The sequence below is a fragment of the Prenolepis imparis genome, unplaced genomic scaffold (genome assembly GCF_030444845.1).
Source record: "Prenolepis imparis isolate NDT839.2.m4 unplaced genomic scaffold, iyPreImpa1.0 SCAF_17, whole genome shotgun sequence".
Lineage (NCBI taxonomy): Eukaryota > Metazoa > Arthropoda > Insecta > Hymenoptera > Formicidae > Prenolepis > Prenolepis imparis.
This window is the reverse complement of record NW_028141175.1, coordinates 604,633-631,548: the sequence shown is the minus strand read 5'-3', so window position 1 is coordinate 631,548 and position 26,916 is coordinate 604,633. Positions and strand designations below refer to the sequence as shown.

Genomic DNA, 26,916 nt, shown 5'->3' with positions numbered 1-26,916 from the left:
TTATATAAAAAAAATCAGATAAATCTATACAATTAAATAGTCTATATAATATCTATTTGCTGTCAAACAATAAAATACAATCTAATTTAAAAATTTTGAAAGTTCTTGCGAGTTTTCAAAATTTTCGCCAATTTCTTTTATACTCAAAAGTGAAAAGTATTTCAGCTTGCGGTCGGAATAATAGAAAGTTCTGTTCCATTTACCCGCGTTGCGTTACACTTTTCGAATGTAGAATGAAATAAGTATTTATTCGCGATTTTGAAGAAGTACATATAAAAAAATATTTAATGAAAAAATAATAATAAAAAGGAGCAATAAATTATTTGTCAAATAAATATCTAAGAATAGATATTTTGTATCGTGCAAAATTTTAATTTCTCTAAACTTTTTATTTTTTCTCTAAATGGATTAATATAATATCGAAAACTTGCAGAAATGAAACAAAATTAGGAATAAATTGAAATTAAATTGTTCAAATTTCTCTCAACGTTTGAATGTCTTTCTTCTTCCCTACGTTTGTTTGATCGATTAGCGTCGAGTATAATATATTTCATATCAATCATATAACCACCATGTCGCAGATACTCCGACTTAATAACTGAAAAAGATCAGATAAAGGTAAGAAAAATATATCAGTTATTTAATAAAATTATCCTAGGTATTCTGAAAACGTATGTACGAATGATTTAAATTTAAAAAATGAAATCTTCATTGTTAGAACTATAAGTATAATGGAATCTGTAACATTAAAAATATTATAACTCGTAAAAATGACAAATAAGAATAATAAAAGGAAAGGACTAAAATTCTTAATGGTGTCCTCTTGAAAGTACATACATTCTAAGAAGTTCATTCATTAGCAGGTTTTATTTCATAAAATAATAAAAAAAGTATTACGGTATACTACAAGATTCAGGTACTACGTAACAACTATTCTTCTTATTTTAAAGCATCCATTTTTCGATTAATGATATATGAATATGTTTCACTGTGTGAAAATGATTTTGTTAAATTATATGTATATCGCGAACATGAATTATTACTATTAATATGTTCTGGTCCTATCAATATTTTTGTATTAAAAAATAAAAGATAAATCAGATCACATTTCTATTGTGAATATGTTTTTATATCTCTGTATCTATAATATATAAAGCTTCTCTGAAACACATATAAAAAGATTCGATACTTTTTTGTACTATTTAGTCATGTCATTTGTGCTCATAAAGATAAATAATTAATTAATGAATAAAATTATACATACGTAGCTTTTTAGCACGTCAAGTAAAAGAGATTAGATTTTATCTCTGTGATATATTCGATAATTATAAATAGATCATATAAATTCGAGTGCACTTTTCTAATGTGTAATTTTACTGAAGAAAACAGTATCATAATACAAATTTTAACACAACTATCTGACGATGAGATAATATAATTAAAGTATAAAATGCACGTCTCTACTTTGTTAGAAGAATTGGATATTTCAAGATTTGTTTAAGAATAAGCATTCATTAAAAAAAAGAGATAACTATATATAACATTAAGAACCATCTCTGGGATTTTGTTGAAATTTACCAATTTTTTTTTCATTCCAGATGCACAATTTATTCTTAGGATGTAACAGTTTTAATGAAATTGTTTAGATATAAAATGTTGTTAAACCAACAATAATTAATAAGACATAAGATAGAACATTCGTTATATATCTTATAGTAACATAATAAACACTATTTAACTGAATTTTAAATAGATAAAAATTTCAAATTTTGTGTGTTAAAAAATTATATACAAAATAATAAAATTTCAATAAAATCCCTGAAATAGCTCCGATCGTAGATTTATAAAAATGGAAAGGCACTCACATAAGTAGCCCCTAAGGACTTTATAAATTAGATATAACGCTGACACTTTGAGACAGATCTACTTGGCCTCTCAAAACCTTTTGCTGCAACTTTTTGCAAAAAATTTTTGCCATGAGCTTATTTCGACGTGCCTCTTCTTGTAGTTCCTGTTGTTGACGTTTGAATCGTACTTCGTTCAACCGGAGATACCGTTTACGTAACCGCTCCTTCATCTCCTCGTCAGAAATTTTTCGTTGCACGCAAGCTATAAGTACAATAAAAACAGAAAAATTGTGGAATATATATTATATAATGCTATAATTTGCAAATTAATTTTACTCCAAATATAATATATAGATTATTATTAATATGATGAATGTATAATATGGTTGAATCTTACCTGTTGGCTTCCGTGTCGGTGTGGATTTATTGATAGTGGATGAACTAGCCATCGCCAATAACTGTATCCTCTTCTCCTTTCTCAATTCCCGCAATTGGCAGATTTCCGATAAATATTGTCGACGTGTTTCCGCATTGCCCACAAACTCGGGATTGTTTCTGGATAAATAATCCTGAAATCAGTTTAGATAGTCATCCGAAAAGTCTACGATATTTCATCTTTGAGATCGAACGTGATATTTATTCAGAATGTTATATTTGACATTACAAATACAAAAGTGATTTCACTCAAATGACGAGTCTACAGATTGAATATCTCGTTTATTAAATTTCATTGAACTTCTTACCTGCAACGTCTTCGTCCGATGAGCATTCTTGCCATTCCTTTTCATGATATCGCAAGAACAGGCATCAAACTTCGCTGCATTCGAGGGCTGCTTGGAAACTTTTGGCATTAATTGAACGATATCCGAAGTTTCATTTTTCAAGGTATTCTCCTTCGTAAACGACACCTCGTACGCGACAGCTTTGGGATATATTTGACGGCAGCCGCACTTTCTGACGCTTTGATACGCGGCACCGCACGCGCGACAATGCTGGCAATTTCTCTCCTTCTTATTAACACCAGTATTATCCGCGACACTTACTTTCGATGCGTAATTCTTGCACGCCTTGATATCCTTGTTCGCTTGATTATTGCTGCAGGAGCAAGCCTCGTTACAATTGCATTTTAATGAGCTATTTTGTACTTTACGTTGTTGAATCGCGCCAACGTCCTGAGAACAGTCGGAATAGACTTGCTTTTGCGCTTGACGCTCCGCTAAACGACACTCGAAACGGCACGATCCGTTGTTGTCGATTTTATTGTTCGGATGACAATGTTCGCACGACGTCCTCGTCGCGGACTCGTCCGGATTTTGACATACGATGCAATCGCAGGTCTTTCCAGGGTCGCTTTGCTCGATATAACTCGAGTTGTCGCGTCTGTTTTGATTTTCCGCGTTGCAGTTTTGTCGCGACTTGCCGATAATAATCTTTCTATCCGCTTCCTTAACAGGAACACTGACATTGCATTCGCAGGAATTCGCGCGGATCGTCCCCGACGTGTTCTTTTGACATACGCCGCAATTATAAACGGCATCATTCTGTCCGGAACACAAAGCGCATGTAAACAGTGATCGTTTCTCGGTTCGTTGTTTGGCTTCGATCGTGCTCGAGCCACACTTGTTATCCTTAATTACAGACGGGCAAACGCCGCTGTGAGTGCAGCTACATTTCGACTTGGACGCGTTGATTTGATTCTTAGCCTCTTTCTGCTTCTGCTGGACGCTGGTACTCTTGGACGCGCGAAGACAGGTGGGTTTCGTCGCGACGTCGTCGCTCGCGTAACTCGTCTGCGTCTGCTGCGAGATCGGCGGGTCACCTTTACGCGATCTGATCGAAGCTGCGGAGTCGGAGTCGGGATTCTGATTACATCGTGCGCATGCGCGGACGACGGTGCTGTGCGTTTGGCACGATTGGTCTCTGCACTTTGTACCGGTATGATAGCACAGCTTCTGAGGATTCTGAGTGTACCTCGTATCCGACTCCATCGGCGACTCGATCGGCGTCGAGGACATTTCCTGAGGTAACGTTTGCACCCCGACAGCGATGCGCTTCGTCGCGGATGATCTCTGCGGATTCCTCGACGCGCATATAATCACCTCTCCGGTCTTGGAGTGAACGCTGGCCAGATTCGTCGCCGTTTGCGTGACACTGTTACGTTTCATGATCATCCTCTGGATATTCACGGTGTCACCCGCGGCCTCGCACGTCGCCAAGTTACAGTGAGACGACCACGGCTCGTTCACGGAATCCTCCCGCAGATCGGACATACTCCTAAGAGCATAAGATTTATAAAATTTGATTTATAAAATTATGATATTGGAATTACATGGAATTTTCCACATCTACATTCACAGTAAGGAGTATATAAACGTGACGCGTTACCCGTGTACGGTGTCTGCGTGTTGTTCCCGTCTGAGTATCGCCGTCTGCTTCGACTTGAGATTCGCCGATTTAGATTTCCTCGGCGACGATTTCGGTCTCTCTAATCGTCTGGGCTGTTCTAGCAATCTAATCGGTAAAGAAAATATAATAAGATATAAATATGAATGTAATATGTAATATATACATTATATATAATATAAATATAAAATATACATATATTATATTATATAATTTTATATATAATATAAAATATATAATATAAAATATATAATATAATAAAATTGTTATATATTTTTATATAATATTATATATGTTATATATAATTATAATATAAATATTCTATTTTAAAAAAAGGAAAAAAACTCGTTCAATATTTGACGATTTAAATATTAATATTAAATATTAGATAGACAAAGAGATTATTAAAATACTGTAAATGTGCTTGACGTACTTTTTCAAGTTACTAAGATGGCTAATCTCATTCGTGATCCAGATCAGTTGATTCCTCTTCTCCATCTCGGCGTAATTGACGAGTTTGGAATCACCTGACTCGGACATGCTGCACTTTTTCAATTCAAAGTGCCTCTCCGACGAGGTGGTCGGCAATCTCCAGTCGGTATTGTTATCCGTATTATTATTAGATTCGACGAGAGTCCTCCTGTTGTTGACGACGGCGTCCAGTAAGATCCTGTTGTGATCCGGCAGGATGCTGTTGGTCGTGGTCGATTCTCGATGCGGCAGTTTGCAGTTCTCCTTGAAGCAAAATATGTCGTTCACCTTAGCATTTTTATGATTGCGCTGAGGGACGAAGCACTCGGAACTCTCGCTCTTATCGTGATCCGTGTTGCTGCTCCGCTGACAGTCGTCGGTTCTCAGTCCCAGTCTAGCCTTTCTACCGTCCATCTCCGTTCTATCTGTATGACGGTCGAATTTGTCGCTGTTACTGCTTCCCAACGCGACCTCCTTAATAACGTCGCTGGTGGTTCCCGCGGATTTCTGCATCGACATATCCTTCTTCTGCAAGTTCCACTCGTCCGAGGACTCGGTCGTGCTATGCTTGTTCGTCAGAGCCTGAAGCAATTCGGCTCGGTAAACCTTGTTCCTCGCGTCGTCCGGATTCCAAGGAACATTGTCCTCCAAATTATGCTCGATCTTATCGTCCGTGTACTTTGCGGTGACGAGTCGTTTGATCACGTGCTGTATCAGTCGTTTTTTTACTTGCTTGTCACACTTGTTGGCGTCGACGAGGCTCTTGAGGATGTTGACGCTCCTCTCCAAGTCACGGACCAGGCTGTCCGAGTCTCCCCACAGCTTCTCGTTCACGCTGGAACTGCTGTTTGGTAACGTCGAGTTTGATCTACCAGTGTCTGAAGACGCGTGGCTATTCCTCCCGTTCGGAACGTTCGCGTAAGCGTGTCCTGGAAAATATTCGAAACTGTTGGCTCTCCCGGACACGTTCTCCGCCTCGTCGGGCTGCGGTGTTACAGAGGTCGACGCGTTCTGCGAAATGTCCGAGCTACTTTTGGTATGGCGCCTTGGAGCTCCAACGTCCTTGGAGCTCGTGCCGGCCTCATCGGCGTCGTCCGCTGGACGCAAAGCGTTCTCGCATTTTCTCGCACTTTTAATCTTATAGGTACCTTTGGACTTCTTCAGGATAGAATGTATCGTCGTTTGCAAGCTAGGATCTCTCTCCGCCGTCAACGTCGGTTTGCTCTCGTCGAGATCCGAAACTTGAACGGCAACGGATTCCTGGGAACATACGTCCGGACTTGTCTGTATTACTTTATCGCAAGTCGCGGGTTTATTCACCACGGTAGCGATAGAGGACGTAGAGTTAAAGATCAGAGGCACCACGGACTTCCCTTCTTTAGCGTGAAAGTTCAATTCGCTCTGACTTCTCTTCAGGGTGGATTTCGACGGCGACGCGGGTATCACGTTCATCGAGCTGCTCTTCTGCAACGGCGAGCTCGACGGACGTGTAACCTCCTTACGCTTCGAATTCCCGATCCTTTTCTCCACCGTCGAGTATTTCGTTGCCAGCGGCACCTTAAACGACGACGTAGGGGTATCGAGATCCTGCACCTCTCGCTTCGTAGACTTCATCATCGTGGCTTTCGCTTCTGCGACGTTACTCGCGAGACATCTCTCTTGCGACTTTATATCATCTCCCGCGATGATGCCAGGCAAATGATTCTTGACGATAGGCGTTATCTCTATCTCGCTCTCCGACCCTGAAGCGTTCGCGATCAACGGAGTGGAGTTGGCGTCAGGCGCCGTCGACGATTTCGCAGCACCATGAGTCGCCGTATTCTTCCCCGAATGCATCCCGGATTCGGTGGTGCCTTCCGGATCCAACCGTAAAGCGGCCGAGCATCCTCGCGCCAGTGCCATACGTTCTATGGTGCTGAGCCTCTTGTCCTCCTGCTTATTATGAGCGTGCGAATTGAAGTAACCGACATCCGCGCCGCTGTCCCACTCGAGGGGTTTGTGAGACGCCACGCTGGAGGTCGGGGAAGATAGCTTCCTCTCGTTCACGTCGGGAAACTTGTCCTGGCTTTCATTCCTCTCCTCTTGTATCGTTTCCGGCGCGAGATCGTGCTGGAGGTCTACAGGTGACGGTGACGTCTGGAGATCTGTCAACGTTTCAACGTACCTGGATGAAGTGGGATCCGTATTCGAGGACTGTCCGATCAACGGTGGCCTTACCCACCTACGTCTCTCTCTCGGGACGTAAGACCTCAGATTATACTCCTCCCCGATACAGTCCTGCCTATTCGAGCCCACCTGGCCGCTCACTTCGTACACGCTGTAGTAGTAGTTGACGGCCTCCTGCGGAGTATTCGACACGGGTAGCGAGAAATACTGATCCAGACTCGCGTCTCCGGAGTATTTGCGATAATATTCCATTACCTGCGCGGAGAGGCTCTTCTTGTTGGCCAGACTCGCCTTGAACTTGGACGGCTCGTCGTCTTTCGTCGGCTTGTCTGCGAGATCCCTCGAGCAACAACCGCCCTCGCAGCTTGATTCGGAATCGTATTCCATGCTATCGACTCCAGCATCCTTACTCTTATATTATATATATATATATATATACGCTTCTTCTTAAGTCGTCGCGTAAATTCTCTTCGCCACGACGTGATCGATGACGATCGAATGGAAACTAGACATATTTATACGACGCGCTTTATTATTCACGATTCGTACTAGCGTCTATCGTCGATGACGGAAGCTTTTTAGGTTAGGGACGCGCAAATGCGCGTCACTTTATATCCGACGCGTCGTCGAGGTCTGCAGCAGTTGGAGAAGGTCTCTTTCACTTTTTTATTGATATCAGCTAATCGCCACACCGCGTTCCTCGATGAAATATTTGGCACGTACAATCGCGTTACGTTAATCGTAATAACGACGATTCAAATCAAATCAAATTCTTGTTTACATCTGCTCGAGGGAGGTGAGTTCAAAAATTGACCAATCGGGACAAAGCTTTGCTCCTTTCGTTCCTATTGGTCGATGAAATTCTGCTTCCTGTCGTTCTACCAGGGGTAGCATTTTCGAACGCACTTCTCTCTCCATCTTTAGTTCCAGTTTCTGGTAAAGATGGCGCAAGATCCGCAAAAAAGATAGAGACCCTCTAATCAGACAGAGTCTGGGACTCGATTCTTGAATTCATTCGCAAGAGAAACGAGCTCCGTGAACTTGGCCCCCCAATTTTGACTTTTTGCTATCGCATGGCTTTGCCAATCGACTTGCAACTTTTCTGTAAGAGCCGAATTTGCGCATACGTTTCTCTTGCGAATGAATTCAAGAATCGAGTCCCTGGCCATAAGCACAGTATAACTACATACAATAGTGACAGTAGCTGTCGGCTCCTTTGATGTAGCCGTGAGTCGATCACGTGACGGTCAGCCATGTTGTAAGCCTTACGGGCGCTTCATTTGAACATTAAGAATCGCGATAACGTCTTACGCAAAGTCTTTTTTAATGAGATAAAGATAATAATGCAAATTATTTTCTGTTTTTAATGTTAGTATATTTTAAAAATGTATTAATAAAATTATAAAACAGTATATAAAACGTGATACATACAGTAGTGACAGTAGCTGTCGGCTCCTTTGATGTAGCCGTGAGTCGATCACGTGACGGTCCGCCATGTTCTTAGCCTTATAGCTAACGCATGCGTAAAAGAAAATTTACTCGCTGATTTTCTAGCACTGTCACTACTGTATGTAGTTATACTGTGCCAGTGCTATCTTGCACTGCAATAAAGAACGCTTTGGTGTCACTAGTGTACACTAGTGCAGAAAGTTCAGCAATAAAGAACAAACCTCATGTTAGAGGGTCTCTAAAAAAAAAGATACATTTTTGACATAACCTCGACGATATATTTTGATTAATTTTAAACGTGAATCTTTTTAAAAAAATGTCAGATTTCACCTTCATCCTTCTTCGATGCTCCAGCGACTTTTGAGATAATTGAGATAATACTATAATAATGTAAAAATTACAGAGAAGCAGAAGTATAACCTTAAAATTGATCTCTTAAACACATGACTTTTTGGAAAGAATATTTCTCGAGTGAGAATAAATATATATGTACACTCTGGCTCGAAAAACGAGTTTAATATGTTTTCCATTCGGCGAGCGTTAAATTTCGCTGCACGTTTAGCGTGCAATCGACACTCCGTACATCATCATCGCATTCCGATCCTATGTAAGAACGACGTCGGAGCATTCCGGAGCCAGAGTCGTCTTCTTCACGAAGATGACGGCAGTCGCAAGGAGCTGGGTAAGCTCGAAGGAAAAATGAAACTGATGTTTACATGTAAAAAATGTTCCACGAGAAACAGCAGACTGATATCGAAGTTGGCGTACAATAAAGGTATAGTGATAGTGAGATGCAACGGCTGCAAGAACAATCATCTCATTGCCGATAACTTAGGATGGTTTCCCGAAATAAGCAATAGAACGAATATCGAGAGAATTATGACTAAGAAAGGAGAGACTGTACGAAGGATAGCGGATGACAAGGAAGGCTACTTCGAGGCTGTGTTGAAAGAGGAGTTCAAGTTACCTCGGAAGGATGCTAACGAGACGAAAGACTCGAGCAACGAGGGCGATAATAAAGCTGAAAAAACTGTATCAAAGGAAAGCTGATGTCTAGTTTGAAAGCTAGAACGAGAGTACGATAACTAATACAAGTGTGTGAAACTTATAAATTTATTTGCGTAATCTGCGCATCTGTACATGTAACATAAAATGTATGTAAATTGTTTTAAAATGGTAAAACTAATGTATCAATTTATACTTATATAATTAAATCGTTACACGTACAGATCGAAATATATATATATATATATAATATATATATTTTGTAAGAAAATATTTAAAATTTATCTCTATAGGCGCAAATTTTGTCATCAACATTTACAAATGGAAGAAATGCATACAAGGCTATACATCAATCTTGTATACATATCTTGTACAAATTTTTTTGAAATATTCTTCTATTAAAAATATCCGACAAAAATATAATTTGACAATACTTGTTCTAAAAAATATATTTACCATGCATATTTGTTGTTTTCAGAATTCGTTGAATTAGGCGCAATTCTTATCTCAATATTAATATATATATTACTCGGATGATATTTCTATCAATGGCAGACCATTAGTTTGGCACAAGGGACATATTACAAACAGCCTTTTAACAAATTCCTGTTAAAATTATTGATACTTTCTCTATGTACAATTTTGTAAAAAAAAATACTATGCAGATAAAAAAATATATATATGAAAGATAATTAGTTACTCATTCTTACATATATGCCATTATTGCAAATGATGATCTGCAGTCATTAATTTACATAATGAATGATAGTGGTTTCTGTAGCTCGTCAATTATCGCCTTATTTTAAACACGTATATACATATGCACATATATATAACATTATATTAAATTATACGTAATATTCTATGTAATAGAAACGCGATAAAAATTTGTTTATTGCTGATAATATTATTTTTGATTATTTCAATCCGATAGAGTGATTTTCAGAGAATTAGTTTTATCTAAATTCAGGCTATAAATTGACGCTAACAAAAGCACTAATATTCATTGCGATATAATAATATATAATAGAATCGCAGCAGCATAACATTAAATATCTACGCAAGAGTTTATCCAATTGTGATGATCTGCTTGCAAAAGCATTTGTATCAGATCATTTACATTTATCTATAGAAAATTTTGCGCTACTCAAATATAGGCCAAGTTTATATGACAAGTCTGCATAAGAATAAATGTTTCGCCTCATTCAAAAATTCAATAAAATTAACGAAGATATAATCATGAATTATTCATATTATAGCAGCAGTTATATAATACTCGCATAATAATATAATGATAGAGAGTAGAAGCAATAATAGTTAAAATCTTAATTATAACAGTAAATTTTTCTAAGTACACCAATATATATATCTATTCAAATATAGAAATTTCAACACGCGCTTCTGATAGTTTAGTGTCAATTTGGCATCAATTAAAATTGTTTTCGTACATAAGGCACTACATATATATTTTTATAAATCAGTCGAGTGCAATTAGATAAAATCTTAATTACGCTGAGCCTTCCTAATCAATAATAATAATAATATAAAATCTCTCGTAAAAAGGCACAATTGCGTTTTTATGGAATTTTTAAATTTTTAATAAAAAAGACTAGGTTGTTTGTCTTTATCTCTAATGTAAATGATAGATATTGAAAAAGCGAATAAAAACGAATACCGGGCGGAAGTAATATTGCATCATTTTTGTATCATTTCGCGATATATAATCGCGTTAATAATTTTCTAATGTAATTTTGTAAAGCGAGAAATAAATTTACTTGTGCCATGCGCGGCACAGAGACTAGCATATTCTTCACATTCTTACAATTAATTACAAAAGAGAACGAGAATTTTGGAAATGTAAATTTAAAGAGAAGTTTGTCGCGCGAATCATAATACTTGGAAAGTAATATTCGAACGTTTTGGGTATCCTATACCCTTTTTGGTTTCGATACAATCGCGTATTCGCTGTTGTTGAAAACCTTATGTTGCGGACCGCTCGCGATATTACCACTGGCGGTCATCTCGGGAGGATCCGGCTTCTTCCGGATAATTCCGTAACCCAGATGACTGTCGTCGGCTAATCTAACGGCGGACATATCTTCGACGATTTCGTAATTGGACCACGCTGAATTAATCAGATTAGAACTTTCCCCGTGAGATATGTTGGAATGTACGCTTTGAGAGGAATTCGTATACTTGTATGTAGGTTTCGGACCGAATTTCGCGGATCCAAAATGCTCCAACTTGTCGTAATCCGACTCGTCTGTCTTGGCGATACTCTGTATCGTCAATGGCGCGTCGTGATTCCGCATCGGCATCATGATCTCGTATTGCACATCGTCGCTGTCGTTCTCCTTATCCCGTTCCACGGGCAAAATCGAATTTACCCTTTCGGTGTGATGCACGCTGTCGATACCGTGCGTTTTCCATGCGTCGTTTCTTATTTCCACTAGATCGTACGAGTGTTTCTCCTCTTCGTCGCGCGTAACATCGCCGATGGACTTGTGAGATAACTCCGGCGAATTAGCCTGGCTTAACGTTCTGTATTCCCCGCACGTGGGTAAATCTAGAAATTCCGAATCGAGATTCTTCTTCTCCAGCAGATTACCAAAGTATTTTCGTGGTGGCTTGGCAGGTTTAGGCTTGTTTATCGATCTGCTCGACGAGGTGATAGAATCCATACTCGACGATGAAGTGGTCACTGATGGTTTTTGAGAACTCTGCGGCGTAGGAAAATCTATCTCGATTAGATTGCTAGAGTTATTCGGAGAGGGAGGCAAAGCCGCTCTGGAGCCAGCTTCCATGGACAAAGCCGCGTGGTACTGAGCGTCGTTGCATTCGATGTTTGGATTCTCTTCGTTTAATAGCTTCTTCATAGATCTCATTTTCAAATACATGCACCGAAAGATCTCTTGCTGGCTGCTGTGCTCCAGGCGGAAGGAACCTTCGCCGGATTCGCACTTTCTTCCAGCCTCAAAGATAAATTTTCCATCTTTGTATCCGTATCTTCTAATGTACCTATACGGCCATGTGAATCGCACAGTGTCACCGTCCATCAATTTCATATCCACGGTGGCAATTACTAACGTATAATTTCTTGCTTCGAGTCCGCACCGTCTAGACGCATCAGTTTCAACAAGTTTCACAGAAAATACACCTTCTCCACTAGCGCAATACAGATCATTGTTTTCCTCTATCGTTTGATTCGATACACTATCTTTGAAAGCGACCAACTGAAATACCGTAATCCATTGAGTCATCTCAATTTCGGAATAACAGCCAAAATAATGTATTCCTGATTTAGTCACCACCTGCGTAAAACAAATATATAAGTGATTCATTTTTCAAGATAACGCTAGAATAAATGAAGTGTGAACAGTGACGTGTACAACAGAAATGCAAAAGAGGAGAGAAATAAATACTTACGGTAAAGACGTGCGATTGATTGCTGGGTGCAATTTTTATACAGGCATCTAGCGTGATGATGCGTGGAGCATGGGACTGTAATATCGCTTCCTCTTGATTGTCATAGATCTCGACACGCTTGATTCCATAGTTGCTCGTTCTGAACAGCTGGCAAAATCTCTTGTGCCATGTTTTCTAGAAACAAAAAATGAATTTCTATGCATATATGTTCATTTTAAACTCTCGTTACATTGTATAAATAGAGACTGATAATAGAGAAGGTCGAAGAAACATTTTTTCAAAGTTACTCCGTGATATACATTTTTTTAAATGATATGCACCGCATATGCACCTGTTGCACGTTCAATAGAAGGAAGAAACAAATAAACGGAAAAAAGCAAACAAAAAAAAATAAATAAATAAAAAAAGGAGACTGAAGAATAGGGAAAAGCGCAAACAGCCGTTATCTTTGCGCGCGAGATATCAACCTTGAGTTGGCCTAACATTCCCTGCGGCGGTAACAGCAGAATCCCTTGCATCAGAGGCTCCTCGGGCTCCATTGCTGGCGATCGAAGGGGGGTTCATCGGCTCGGAGATTGTTCCTCGTGGACCTCGTGGACCTCGTGGCGGGCGTATCCTTAGTTCCCGCGGTGATTTCGCGCGAAAGGAAGAAGAAAAAACAAAGATGATGGACAATACTTTTTCCACTGCCACTGGACTCTTCGTCGAACCGTCTCCTCCCGTCCCAGGTTTCCCGGACTGTCGCAAACAACGCGCGATTCTCTCGCTTCCTCGCGCAATCTGACAGCTATTCTCGCGATTCAGCTCGCGGGTAACTAGGCTAGGACGACGCTTGACATTTGACAAGCTGGAGACGACGAACGCGACCCCGAGTATACGCTGCCGTATGCTTATTGATGATGTGCGATGTACGCCTCGTACGACATACACAATTTTACACACGCGCGTTCCTCTCGACTCTCTACCTACCCGACACGTTCGCACCCGACTGTCCCCGACCCCGACTGTCCCCCGCACGCGCGAGCGCGATAGCGCCGCGCGCGGACCGTGCACGCACACGCACGCATGTGACGTCACGTTGTTCGAATCGCCGCAAATATGGCTGGATCGCAGAGATAGATTTATTATAATAGAAAAAGAGATCGATGCTTTTCCGAAGACAACTTGTTTTTTTTTCAGGATTTCAAGATCACTTTACAGCTGTGATCTGTCAAATAAATTTCTTCTCAGGTTTCAACATCGAAAACAATAATAATACATGTGCTACTATATATATATATATATAAATAAAATAAATGTAAAATATTTATATAAAAGGAGAGGATATAAATATTGTTAGCAAAAGAATTTTGCACAACACTCGAGTTCTCTCCATTCTCGATGGGAATGCGTAGGCATTTACAGAGTAGAATGGCAGACAATGGATTGTATGTACGCTCTTATCACATGCCACCATCGAACGAAGAGAGAAGTGGTAGACCGCAACGCGCATTTATAACGCTTTTCCCCGTCTCGCCTTTTGCCTTCCGCCGTAAAAGATATCGGTTAATTGTGGACAATGTAAAATAAAACCGAGTAGTATGAAAAAATCCGCTGCACATTTCTTTCGTCTGATATTTTTATATTTACTAAAACAATATAAGCTACGCGCGCGCTATTTCTCAATTTTATATTAAAAAGATTGATATTAAAAAAAAATTATATAAAGTTTATTTAAATTTTATTAATCTTTTTGGACAGAAATCAGCTTATCAAAGCGTTAATTTGCTAATAAAATTTTGAAATAATAGTACGTTTTTAAAATTAAAATAATATATTTTAAATAATATATATAATTATTTAAACTTGAATATTTTGTGACAGAAATCAACTGATCAAAAAATATTAATCGAGTTTAAATAACTTATAATATATAATTTAAAATATATTATTATATTTTAAAAATTTAATTAACAAATTAACGCTTTAATCAGCTGATTTCTGTCAAGAATTATTATTAAAGCGTCAACTTGCTAATTAAATTTTAAAATAATTAATAATATATTAAAAATATTAAGACAGTACACTTAATATGTTATAAATAATATGTTATAATGCCTTTGATATGCTTTATTAATATATTTTAGACAGAAATTAGCTAATTAAAGCATTAATTTGCTAATTAAATTTTCCTAATAATATGTTACAAAAGTAAAAATAATATGTTTTAAATAATATGTTATAATACTTTAAACTGTATTAATATTTTTGACAGTTACCAGCTAATTAAATTATTTGCTAATTAAATTTTCATATTAATAATATGTTATAAAATTAAAAATAATATGTATATGTTATAAATATGTTATAACGCTTTGCTAATTAAATTTTGAAATAATAATATATTTGAATTATTAAGATAATAAAATGTTGTAAATAATATGTTATAATACCTTATATCCGCGAATAATATTTTTTGACAAAAATCAGCTGATAACTGTCAAAACTATTAATATAGTTTAAAGTATTATAGCATACTATTAAAAACATATTATTTTAATTTCTATAACATATTATTTTAAATATAGCAAATTAACGCTTTAATCAATGATTTTGTCAAGAAATATTATATAATAACATATTAATGTTTACCATTTTTCACATTATAATGTTCCTATTAAATATATCTATAAATAATTGTGGTAACTGGTAATAAGATAAGATGATATGATGAATGTCAAGTGTGGGCAAGATGACGCAATTTCACGTGCATTTTTAAGTACATTTTTAAAAATAAAATTTTTGAATTATGTTATAAAATATGTTAAAATATATATTTTAAATGTTGATGTCTATTAGATATATAAAAATTAATATAAAGTAATTTTTGAATTAACACACAAATATACACACACGTGTTATATAAAATAAGCTAATTGTAAGTATCTTTCATTATATAATATGACATATTGGATTTTGTTTAAAGTAGTTTTGTTCCTTAATGTTCCTTAACTAATAATTAATAATTATTTTTGTTTTGTTATTAATTTAATTTAATTTTATAGTATGTATGTACTTATAAATAATTTTTGTTTTAATATTTTATTAATTATTTATCGTTTCTTCTAGTTACATAAATAAAGTTTTTAATTCAATATTATTTTTTTTTATTTGTGCCTTCAAATATTATAATATCAAAATATGGCATAGAAAGATTATTACATTAAATTTTTTATCTGTTTAACTTGACCTTTTGCCATATGTCATTACTAAAAGTCATTTTACTTATATATGGTAGCAAGATGACGAAATTGACACATCTGGAAATTCTAAAATTTACAAATTCTAATTTATTTATTATTTTGTCAATGTTTGCAAGTAATAAGCAAGATTTTTGTGAATCTGAATAAAAATAGATCATTATTTAGAGGCGTCGTAACATTTAAAAAAAGTCGACAGATTTTAAAGTTATCTTATTCCTCTTGCTATAACTCTATGCCAGGAACAAAATTCAGGAATGCATTTGTTCCATTTTTAAAAGAATTTTTTCCTTTTCAGAAACAATAATACTTCTTTAAAACTCGAAGGTTTCTCACAGGAATGTGCATTACTATAGAAAGTCCTTTTGAGCTTGAAAGAAGTTTTATTGTTTCCGAGAAAGAAAGATTATTTCTAAGAAAAAATAACTTTCGAAAACGTCTACATTACATACACATATGTATATATTTTGTTACAAAAAAAATTTTAATTCTCTTAGAATTTCTAATGTGTTGCACGCAAGCTATAGTTAAGCTTGCAATAAGCAATACAAAAAATTGATATAATCAAATATTTTAAAAAGACGATAAATAATGATTCTTTATAATCAATTATACAATTGAGAATAATTTCTAAATTTGATAGAATTTCATCTTTTTATTCGACGCTGTATTTACTGAAAAATTCAGAATTCTTTTTAACTTTTCATTAATTAATGATTTTTTCGATTGCTATAAAATATATATATACGAAATTATAAGAGAATTTACTGATGCTATTGCACCCAGCAAATATGAAGAATTTGTTCGTCTAGCATTACTGTTTGAACTGCAACACAATAATAAATATTTTATTTTAGAATATGAAAACGTAGTGTACTGTATTGCTATTTTGTAATTCTCTCTATCATTATTTGTTTTGAAATATTGTGTTCTCAGTGTCTGAATTTCGTTTTTCTATTATAACACGTCACGTGACAAATCCATAGTGGGGAAAAAAGGACAAGATTGTTAGGTTTTCAAGTAAAGTTTTAGAATAAGGGTAGAGAGACGTGTATACATCAAACGTGCATTTGTGCCCGTGCTCTCTGCATCGGCAGATACATAAGAACAATATCGCCGTAGATTGGTGTGCTTTTATATAAAAGCAAGGAATTAATTATATACGAATAGCTTTTGTTACGATCTTAATATACATTATTTTTGTATTATTAATTTTTTTTTTCATAATGGCTACAATAATGTCCTTAAGTGATGAGGTGATAGCCATCATTCTCGGCTACAATGATATCACCATTGAAGATATCATTAATTTCAGATGTCTGTGCAAGCAATTCCAGTGGGCAGCCAAATATGACAAGTTTTGGGAAAAAAAGATTTTTCAGAGGTAATTCTTTTTGTTCGTAAACTTTTGCAAATTTCTGTTCATTAATCTATCGGACACAATGTCACTTCTGAATCACTTCTGAAGAAAATATATTTTATCAAAATAAAATAAATAAAAAATATTAAAAATATAATATAATAAAACAAAGAGTTAATATAAAACACTAATAATCAATATATTAATAATTAACATAAAAACGGATAAGAAAATAGGTTAACAAGAGACATAAAAAGCAGAGTGTGAATAGTTATTTTTAAAACAATTCCTTTAATTATTCCTTGATATCTTTTAATTAATATAAGTAATTAAATTTAGTTAAATTTAATTTCTTTAATATTAATTTAAAAATAATTTTTTTAAAATAATTATACTCGATCTCTCCTTTCTATGCCTTGGTTCTCATTAGTCTCTTTTTTTAATCTATTTATAGTATAATTAATAGTGTAATTTAAGAAATATAACATATATATTATATATATTATATATAAATATAATATATATAAATGTGCAATATATATATAAATATAGAATATATATACATATATATTATATATATTCAAATAGAATATAAAAAAATAGTATTAAACATTAGAAATTTTCTATTTTTATTTTATTAATTTAATTATTTTATTTAATTATTTTTTATTAATTAATTTAATAAACTATTGTGTACACTTTATAGATATGCTTTATATATACTTTATAATTAAGGAATGTAAAAATTAAATAATTTTTTATAATTATATAAGGTTATAATGTAATAAAACTTTACTCATTGCATTTACTATTCTGCATATTTTACTAATGTAGCATTAAAAATTAAAGATTATATACTTATATTTTATATTTGCTATACTATAAAACAAAGAATTGATACTTTGACTGATACTTAGAATGCTATTTTTAATAAATTGATTGCTTTGAAAATTTATTGCTGATGCAATTGTACTGTTTATACTAATTTTCAAAGATTTATTAAAATATTTTTTGTTGCAATTTTAGATGGCCTACTGCGAAAAAACATTGGGACAAGCAGTCTAAGGAAAATAAACAGGAGTCTGAAAGTTGCAAAATAAACTTTATGAAGATGGGCATAAAATATGCCAGAGAATTACGGAGTTCTATGTCTGAAATAATTCATGAATATTCTTACAAGAGTAGAAGAATCAATAATTTAATAAGATTTGATTCCGTATTTGGTGAAACTATATCTTTGAAAAAGAAGTTTGATCCGATATTTGAGCCTAAACATGACATGAAATATTCTTTCTTCATTGATGAGCTTAAAAACTTGCTCACACAATCTCCACGGTAGGATTCTCAATACAAATTATAGTATTATTAATTTCATAGACTAATGTATTTATTGCACATTTAATATGTAAATTTTTCAGAACAATTAGTTACAATCTAACTGAAAGATATTGCAGTACAAAAATGTTATACTATATGAGGCAACAGAGAGCAAGAAAAGAATTGTCTAGAGAACTATTTCAAGAACGATCTCAAAAACAATTTTTGGAGTGGCAAGCTACTATGGCGGCACAATGTCTTCAACCCGAAAAGGATATCTCTTATTCGTGTGTGAAAGAATCACTAGATAGTATCGCAGCAGAGGCACTGGATTACCTCAAGAAAAAATATCCTGCTGCTTATTCGATATACTCGATGTCCGATAGAGATTTATTATCCCCTTTTTAAAAAAGGCATGTTATTGACATTGTTGTCGCTTTTCCGCGATGCTGATTGGCTCTCTGTCGATTCGCGTTGTGTTATATTCGTAGCATCGAAAGGCTGTCATCACGAGGGTTAGCAGTTAGGAGTTTGACAGTTAGTCCAAAATAAAATAAAATAAAATAATAATATGTTTTAAATAATATGTTATAATACTTTAAACTTGATTAATATTTTTGACATTCGCCTTATGTGTTATATTTGTAGCATGAAGAGACTGTCATCGTGAGGGTTAGCAGTTAGCAGTTTGACAGTTAGTCCAAAATAGCAGTTTGACAGTTAGTCCAAAATAAAATTAAATAAAATAATGACATGTTTTAAATAATATGTTATAATACTTTAAATTTTGATTAATATTTTTGCGGAAAAGAGGCAACAATACTTGCGAGAATCGACTTAATATGTCTTTTTTAGAAAAAGACTAGAATAACACAAGCGCGCGTTATGCCATTCCTTGATTTTATTAAAAAAAGTATGATGTATTTATATAAAGTTTGTTTAAACTTCATTAATATTTTTTTACAGAAATCAGATGATTAAAGCATTACATTGCCAATTAAATTTTAAAATAAAAATATGTTATAAAAATTAAAATAATATATAATTCCTTAAACTCGATTAATATTTTTTGACAGAAATCAGCTGATAGCTGTTATAAATATTAATTGAGTTTAAGGAATTATATATTACATTATTTAAAACATATTATTTTAAATGTTATAACATATTCTTATTTTAAAAATTAATTAGCAAATTAACGTTTTAATCAGCTGATTTCTGTAACAAAAATATTAATCGAGGATAAGATATTACAACATATTATTTACAATATATTGCTATTTTAATTTTTATAACATATTACTATTTTAAAATTTAATTACCTTACTATATTAATATTTTCTAATATATTTATTTAATTAAGAAGTAGTATATTTATTAAGTTAAGAATAGAAGTGAGACATGAATACAAATTTACAATTAAGGTTTCGTAGATATAATTTTTAAATAAAAAATTATTTTCTTAATTAGAGTCACAAATATATTTCGTCCGACACTTTTCGATAATCTTGATATAATTCGAATTCAGAATGCGCAGTAGAAATGAGTTTCGACATATATTACCGCGATATATGCATGCAGTCACGCATAATTCGTAATAATGTGCAGACAATGTACTGTTAAAATGTATATAAGATTAATTTTTTGCACGTTTTGAAATATCGAAAATTAAAATTTTTAAGCCGCAAATCCCATACGGCGCAGATTCATATAACGTATATTAGACCAAAAAGGTAGTACGCTGGTATGCTTATGGTACAAAGATAATCTGCAAACAATACACTATTGAAATATATATACGATGAATTTTTGGCTCGCCTTAAAATATTAGAAATCGATACTTTTTTACAGTTGACCCTATGCGACGCAATCATATTCTATGTATATCAAGTTAAAACATTTGTACGCTGGTGTCTGTTTGGTACCAAATGATTCTGTAATCAATGTACTATTAAAATGTATAATCGATGATGTTTTTTGGCTCGTCTTTAAATATTAGAAATCGATACATTTATGCCGCTGACCCTATGCGACGCATTCTTAATTTATGTATAGCAAATGAAAATGTTTGTACGCTGGTGTCTGGTTGGTACCAAAAGATTCTGTAATCAATGTACTATTAAAATGTATAATCGAAGAATTTTTGGCTCGTCTTAAAATATTAGAAAATGATACTTTTTTGACGCGGACCCTGTGCGACGCATCCTTATTTTATGTTTATCGTATTAAAAAATTTGTACGCTGGAGTCTGCATGGTACCAAAAGATTCTGTAATCAATGTACTATTAAAATGTATAATCGATGAATTTTTGGCTCGTCTTAAAATATTAGAAATCGATCCTTCTTTACCGCTGACCCCATGCGACGCAACCTTATTTTAGGTATATCAAGTTAAAAAATTTGTACGCTGGTGACTGCATGGTACCAAAAGATTCTGTAATCAATGTACTATTAAAATGTATAATCGATGAATTTTTGGCTCGTCTTAAAATATTGGAAATCGATACTTTTTACCGCTGACCCTATGCGACGCAAACTTATTTTATGTATATCAAGTTAAAAAATTTGTACGCTGGTGTCTGCATGGTACCAAAAGATTCTGTAATGGATGTACTATTAAAATGTATAATCGATGAATTTTTGGCTCGTCTTAAAATATTAGAAATCGATACTTTTTTACCGCTGACCCAATGCGACGCAACCTTGTTTTATGTATATCAAGTTAAAAAATATGTACGCTGATGTCTGTTTGGTACCAAAAGATTCTGTAATCAATGAACTATTAAAATGTATAATCGATGAATTTTTGGCTCGTCTTTAAATATTAGAAATTGATACCTTTTTGACGCGGACCCTGTGCGACGCATCCTTATTTTATGTTTATCGTATTAAAAAATTTGTACGCTGGTGTCTGCATAGTACCAAAAGATTCTGTAATGAATGTACTATTAAAATGTATAATCGATGAATTTTTGGCTCGTCTTAAAATATTGGAAATCGATACTTTTTACCGCTGACCCCATGCGACGCAAGCTTATTTTATGTATATCAAATGAAAAAGTTTGTACGCTGTTATCTGCTTGGTACCAAAATATTCTGTAATCAATGTACTATTAAAATGTATAATCGATGAATTTTTGGCTCGTCTTAAAATATTAGAAATTCATACTTTTTTGACGCGGACCCTGTGCGACGCATCCTCATTTTATGTTTATCGTATTAAAAAATTTGTACGCTGGTGTCTGCATGGTACCAAAAGATTCTGTAATGAATGTACTATTAAAATGTATAATCGATGAATTTTTGGCTCGTCTTAAAATATTGGAAATCGATACTTTTTACCGCTGACCCTATGCGACGCAAAATTATTTTATGTATATCAAGTTAAAAAATTTGTACGCTGGTGTCTGCATGGTACCAAAAGATTCTGTAATGGATGTACTATTAAAATGTATAATCGATGAATTTTTGGCTCGTCTTAAAATATTAGAAATCGATACTTTTTTACCGCTGACCCTATGCGACGCAACCTTGTTTTATGTATATCAAGTTAAAAAATATGTACGCTGGTGTCTGTTTGGTACCAAAAGATTCTGTAATCAATGTACTATTAAAATGTATAATCGATGAATTTTTGGCTCGTCTTAAAACATTAGAAATTGATACTTTTTTGACGCGGACCCTGTGCGACGCATCCTTATTTTATGTTTATCGTATTAAAAAATTTGTACGCTGGTGTCTGCATGGTACCAAAAGATTCTGTAATCAATGTACTATTAAAATGTATAATCGATGAATTTTTGGCCCGTCTTTAAATATTAGAAATCGATACATTTATGCCGATGACCCTATGCGACGCATCCTTAATTTATGTATAGCAAATGAAAATGTTTGTACGCTGGTGTCTGCATGGTACCAAAAGATTCTGTAATAAATGTACTATTAAAATGTATAATCGATGAATTTTTGGCTCGTCTTAAAATATTGGAAATCGATACTTTTTACCGCTGACCCTATGCGACGCAAACTTAATTTATGTATATCAAGTTAAAAAATTTGTACGCTGGTGTCTGCATGGTACCAAAAGATTCTGTAATGGATGTACTATTAAAATGTATAATCGATGAATTTTTGGCTCGTCTTAAAATATTAGAAATCGATACTTTTTTACCGCTGACCCTATGCGACGCAACCTTGCTTTATGTATATCAAGTTAAAAAATATGTACGCTGGTGTCTGTTTGGTACCAAAAGATTCTGTAATCAATGTACTATTAAAATGTATAATCGATGAATTTTTGGCTCGTCTTAAAATATTAGAAATTGATACTTTTTTGACGCGGACCCTGTGCGACGCATCCTTATTTTATGTTTATCGTATTAAAAAATTTGTACGCTGGTGTCTGCATGGTACCAAAAGATTCTGTAATCAATGTACTATTAAAATGTATAATCGATGAATTTTTGGCTCGTCTTTAAATATTAGAAATCGATACATTTATGCCGATGACCCTATGCGACGCATCCTTAATTTATGTATAGCAAATGAAAATGTTTGTACGCTGGTGTCTGCTTGGTACCAAAAGATTCTGTAATCAATGTACTATTAAAATGTATAATCGATGAATTTTTGGCTCGTCTTAAAATATTAGAAATTGATACTTTTTTGACGCGGACCCTGTGCGACGCATCCTTATTTTATGTTTATCGTATTAAAAAATTTGTACGCTGGTGTCTGCATGGTACCAAAAGATTCTGTAATCAATGTACTATTAAAATGTATAATCGATGAATTTTTGGCTCGTCTTAAAATATTAGAAATCGATCCTTCTTTACCGCTGACCCCATGCGACGCAACCTTATTTTAGGTATATCAAGTTAAAAAATTTGTACGCTGGTGACTGCATGGTACCAAAAGATTCTGTAATCAATGTACTATTAAAATGTATAATCGATGAATTTTTGGCTCGTCTTAAAATATTGGAAATCGATACTTTTTACCGCTGACCCTATGCGACGCAAACTTATTTTATGTATATCAAGTTAAAAAATTTGTACGCTGGTGTCTGCATGGTACCAAAAGATTCTGTAATGGATGTACTATTAAAATGTATAATCGATGAATTTTTGGCTCGTCTTAAAATATTAGAAATCGATACTTTTTTACCGCTGACCCTATGCGACGCAACCTTGTTTTATGTATATCAAGTTAAAAAATATGTACGCTGATGTCTGTTTGGTACCAAAAGATTCTGTAATCAATGTACTATTAAAATGTATAATCGATGAATTTTTGGCTCGTCTTTAAAGATTAGAAATTGATACCTTTTTGACGCGGACCCTGTGCGACGCATCCTTATTTTATGTTTATCGTATTAAAAAATTAGTACGCTGGTGTCTGCATAGTACCAAAAGATTCTGTAATGAATGTACTACTAAAATGTATAATCGATGGATTTTTGGCTCGTCTTAAAATATTGGAAATCGATACTTTTTACCGCTGACCCCATGCGACGCAAGCTTATTTTATGTATATCAAGTTAAAAAATTTGTACGCTGGTGTCTGGTTGGTACCAAATAAATCTGTAATCAATGTACTATTAAAATGTATAATCGATGAATTTTTGGCTCGTCTTAAAATATTGGAAATCGATACTTTTTACCGCTGACCCTATGCAACGCAAACTTATTTTATGTATATCAAGTTAAAAAATTTGTACGCTGGTGTCTGTTTGGTACCAAAAGATTCTGTAATCAATGTACTATTAAAATGTATAATCGATGAATTTTTGGCTCGTCTTAAAACATTAGAAATTGATACTTTTTTGACGCGGACCCTGTGCGACGCATCCTTATTTCATGTTTATCGTATTAAAAAATTTGTACGCTGGTGTCTGCATGGTACCAAAAGATTCTGTAATCAATGTACTATTAAAATGTATAATCGATGAATTTTTGGCTCGTCTTTAAATATTAGAAATCGATACATTTATGCCGATGACCCTATGCGACGCATCCTTAATTTATGTATAGCAAATGAAAATGTTTGTACGCTGGTGTCTGCATGGTACCAAAAGATTCTGTAATCAATGTACTATTAAAATGTATAATCGATGAATTTTTGGCTCGTCTTAAAACATTAGAAATTGATACTTTTTTGACGCGGACCCTGTGCGACGCATCCTTATTTTATGTTTATCGTATTAAAAAATTTGTACGCTGGTGTCTGCATGGTACCAAAAGATTCTGTAATCAATGTACTATTAAAATGTATAATCGATGAATTTTTGGCTCGTCTTTAAATATTAGAAATCGATACATTTATGCCGATGACCCTATGCGACGCATCCTTAATTTATGTATAGCAAATGAAAATGTTTGTACGCTGGTGTCTGCATGGTACCAAAAGATTCTGTAATAAATGTACTATTAAAATGTATAATCGATGAATTTTTGGCTCGTCTTAAAATATTGGAAATCGATACTTTTTACCGCTGACCCTATGCGACGCAAACTTAATTTATGTATATCAAGTTAAAAAATTTGTACGCTGGTGTCTGCATGGTACCAAAAGATTCTGTAATGGATGTACTATTAAAATGTATAATCGATGAATTTTTGGCTCGTCTTAAAATATTAGAAATCGATACTTTTTTACCGCTGACCGTATGCGACGCAACCTTGCTTTATGTATATCAAGTTAAAAAATATGTACGCTGGTGTCTGTTTGGTACCAAAAGATTCTGTAATCAATGTACTATTAAAATGTATAATCGATGAATTTTTGGCTCGTCTTAAAATATTAGAAATTGATACTTTTTTGACGCGGACCCTGTGCGACGCATCCTTATTTTATGTTTATCGTATTAAAAAATTTGTACGCTGGTGTCTGCATGGTACCAAAAGATTCTGTAATCAATGTACTATTAAAATGTATAATCGATGAATTTTTGGCTCGTCTTTAAATATTAGAAATCGATACATTTATGCCGATGACCCTATGCGACGCATCCTTAATTTATGTATAGCAAATGAAAATGTTTGTACGCTGGTGTCTGCTTGGTACCAAAAGATTCTGTAATCAATGTACTATTAAAATGTATAATCGATGAATTTTTGGCTCGTCTTAAAATATTAGAAATTGATACTTTTTTGACGCGGACCCTGTGCGACGCATCCTTATTTTATGTTTATCGTATTAAAAAATTTGTACGCTGGTGTCTGCATGGTACCAAAAGATTCTGTAATCAATGTACTATTAAAATGTATAATCGATGAATTTTTGGCTCGTCTTAAAATATTAGAAATCGATCCTTCTTTACCGCTGACCCCATGCGACGCAACCTTATTTTAGGTATATCAAGTTAAAAAATTTGTACGCTGGTGACTGCATGGTACCAAAAGATTCTGTAATCAATGTACTATTAAAATGTATAATCGATGAATTTTTGGCTCGTCTTAAAATATTGGAAATCGATACTTTTTACCGCTGACCCTATGCGACGCAAACTTATTTTATGTATATCAAGTTAAAAAATTTGTACGCTGGTGTCTGCATGGTACCAAAAGATTCTGTAATGGATGTACTATTAAAATGTATAATCGATGAATTTTTGGCTCGTCTTAAAATATTAGAAATCGATACTTTTTTACCGCTGACCCTATGCGACGCAACCTTGTTTTATGTATATCAAGTTAAAAAATATGTACGCTGATGTCTGTTTGGTACCAAAAGATTCTGTAATCAATGTACTATTAAAATGTATAATCGATGAATTTTTGGCTCGTCTTTAAAGATTAGAAATTGATACCTTTTTGAAGCGGACCCTGTGCGACGCATCCTTATTTTATGTTTATCGTATTAAAAAATTAGTACGCTGGTGTCTGCATAGTACCAAAAGATTCTGTAATGAATGTACTACTAAAATGTATAATCGATGAATTTTTGGCTCGTCTTAAAATATTGGAAATCGATACTTTTTACCGCTGACCCCATGCGACGCAAGCTTATTTTATGTATATCAAGTTAAAAAATTTGTACGCTGGTGTCTGGTTGGTACCAAATAAATCTGTAATCAATGTACTATTAAAATGTATAATCGATGAATTTTTGGCTCGTCTTAAAATATTGGAAATCGATACTTTTTACCCTATGCAACGCAAACTTATTTTATGTATATCAAGTTAAAAAATTTGTACGCTGGTGTCTGCATGGTACCAAAAGATTCTTTAAT

General features: G+C 34.3%; 3 protein-coding genes across 4 annotated transcripts; 1 reads left to right on the top strand and 2 right to left on the bottom strand.

Annotated features, from left to right (window-relative positions):
- Positions 1-825: 825 nt before the first annotated feature.
- Positions 826-7,986, bottom strand: LOC145946508 (uncharacterized). 2 transcript variants are annotated; one of them, XM_083056127.1, is made up of 6 exons: positions 7,143-7,986; positions 4,684-7,061; positions 4,233-4,358; positions 2,591-4,121; positions 2,245-2,416; positions 826-2,109 (listed from the first exon to the last, which is right to left on the bottom strand). In XM_083056127.1, the coding sequence occupies exons 1-6, from the start codon at positions 7,272-7,274 to the stop codon at positions 1,886-1,888; spliced, it is 4,563 nt and encodes a 1,520-aa protein (XP_082912253.1). In that variant the 5' UTR covers positions 7,275-7,986; the 3' UTR covers positions 826-1,885. The 2 variants fall into 2 exon arrangements, with proteins under 2 accessions (XP_082912253.1, XP_082912252.1); XM_083056126.1 differs by having other exon boundaries at positions 4,684-7,986.
- A 414-nt stretch (positions 7,987-8,400) lies between these two features.
- On the top strand, positions 8,401-9,959 carry LOC145946510 (DNL-type zinc finger protein). Its single transcript, XM_083056129.1, has 2 exons — positions 8,401-9,430; positions 9,820-9,959. Exon 1 carries the CDS (start codon positions 8,856-8,858, stop codon positions 9,384-9,386), a length of 531 nt encoding a protein of 176 aa, XP_082912255.1. The 5' UTR covers positions 8,401-8,855; the 3' UTR covers positions 9,387-9,430; positions 9,820-9,959.
- On the bottom strand, positions 9,775-13,773 carry Dok (docking protein homolog). The gene is made up of 3 exons (XM_083056128.1): positions 13,235-13,773; positions 12,768-12,941; positions 9,775-12,652 (listed from the first exon to the last, which is right to left on the bottom strand). The coding sequence occupies exons 1-3, from the start codon at positions 13,304-13,306 to the stop codon at positions 11,270-11,272; spliced, it is 1,629 nt and encodes a 542-aa protein (XP_082912254.1). The 5' UTR covers positions 13,307-13,773; the 3' UTR covers positions 9,775-11,269.
- Positions 13,774-26,916: the final 13,143 nt, after the last annotated feature.

Excerpts from the sequence above, each read along its gene's own strand:
- LOC145946508 (XM_083056126.1), bottom strand. The coding sequence starts at position 7,274 with ATGGAATACGATTCCGAATCAAGCTGCGAGGGCGGTTGTTGCTCGAGG. Across the intron at positions 4,122-4,232 it reads CACGCAGACACCGTACACGG|GAGTATGTCCGATCTGCGGG; the intron begins GTAACGCGTCAC and ends TTATGCTCTTAG. Across the intron at positions 2,110-2,244 it reads ACCGACACGGAAGCCAACAG|CTTGCGTGCAACGAAAAATT; the intron begins GTAAGATTCAAC and ends TTGTACTTATAG.
- LOC145946510 (XM_083056129.1), top strand. The coding sequence starts at position 8,856 with ATGTTTTCCATTCGGCGAGCGTTAAATTTCGCTGCACGTTTAGCGTGC.
- Dok (XM_083056128.1), bottom strand. The coding sequence starts at position 13,306 with ATGGAGCCCGAGGAGCCTCTGATGCAAGGGATTCTGCTGTTACCGCCG. Across the intron at positions 12,942-13,234 it reads GAATGTTAGGCCAACTCAAG|AAAACATGGCACAAGAGATT; the intron begins GTTGATATCTCG and ends TTTTGTTTCTAG. Across the intron at positions 12,653-12,767 it reads ATCAATCGCACGTCTTTACC|GTGGTGACTAAATCAGGAAT; the intron begins GTAAGTATTTAT and ends TGTTTTACGCAG.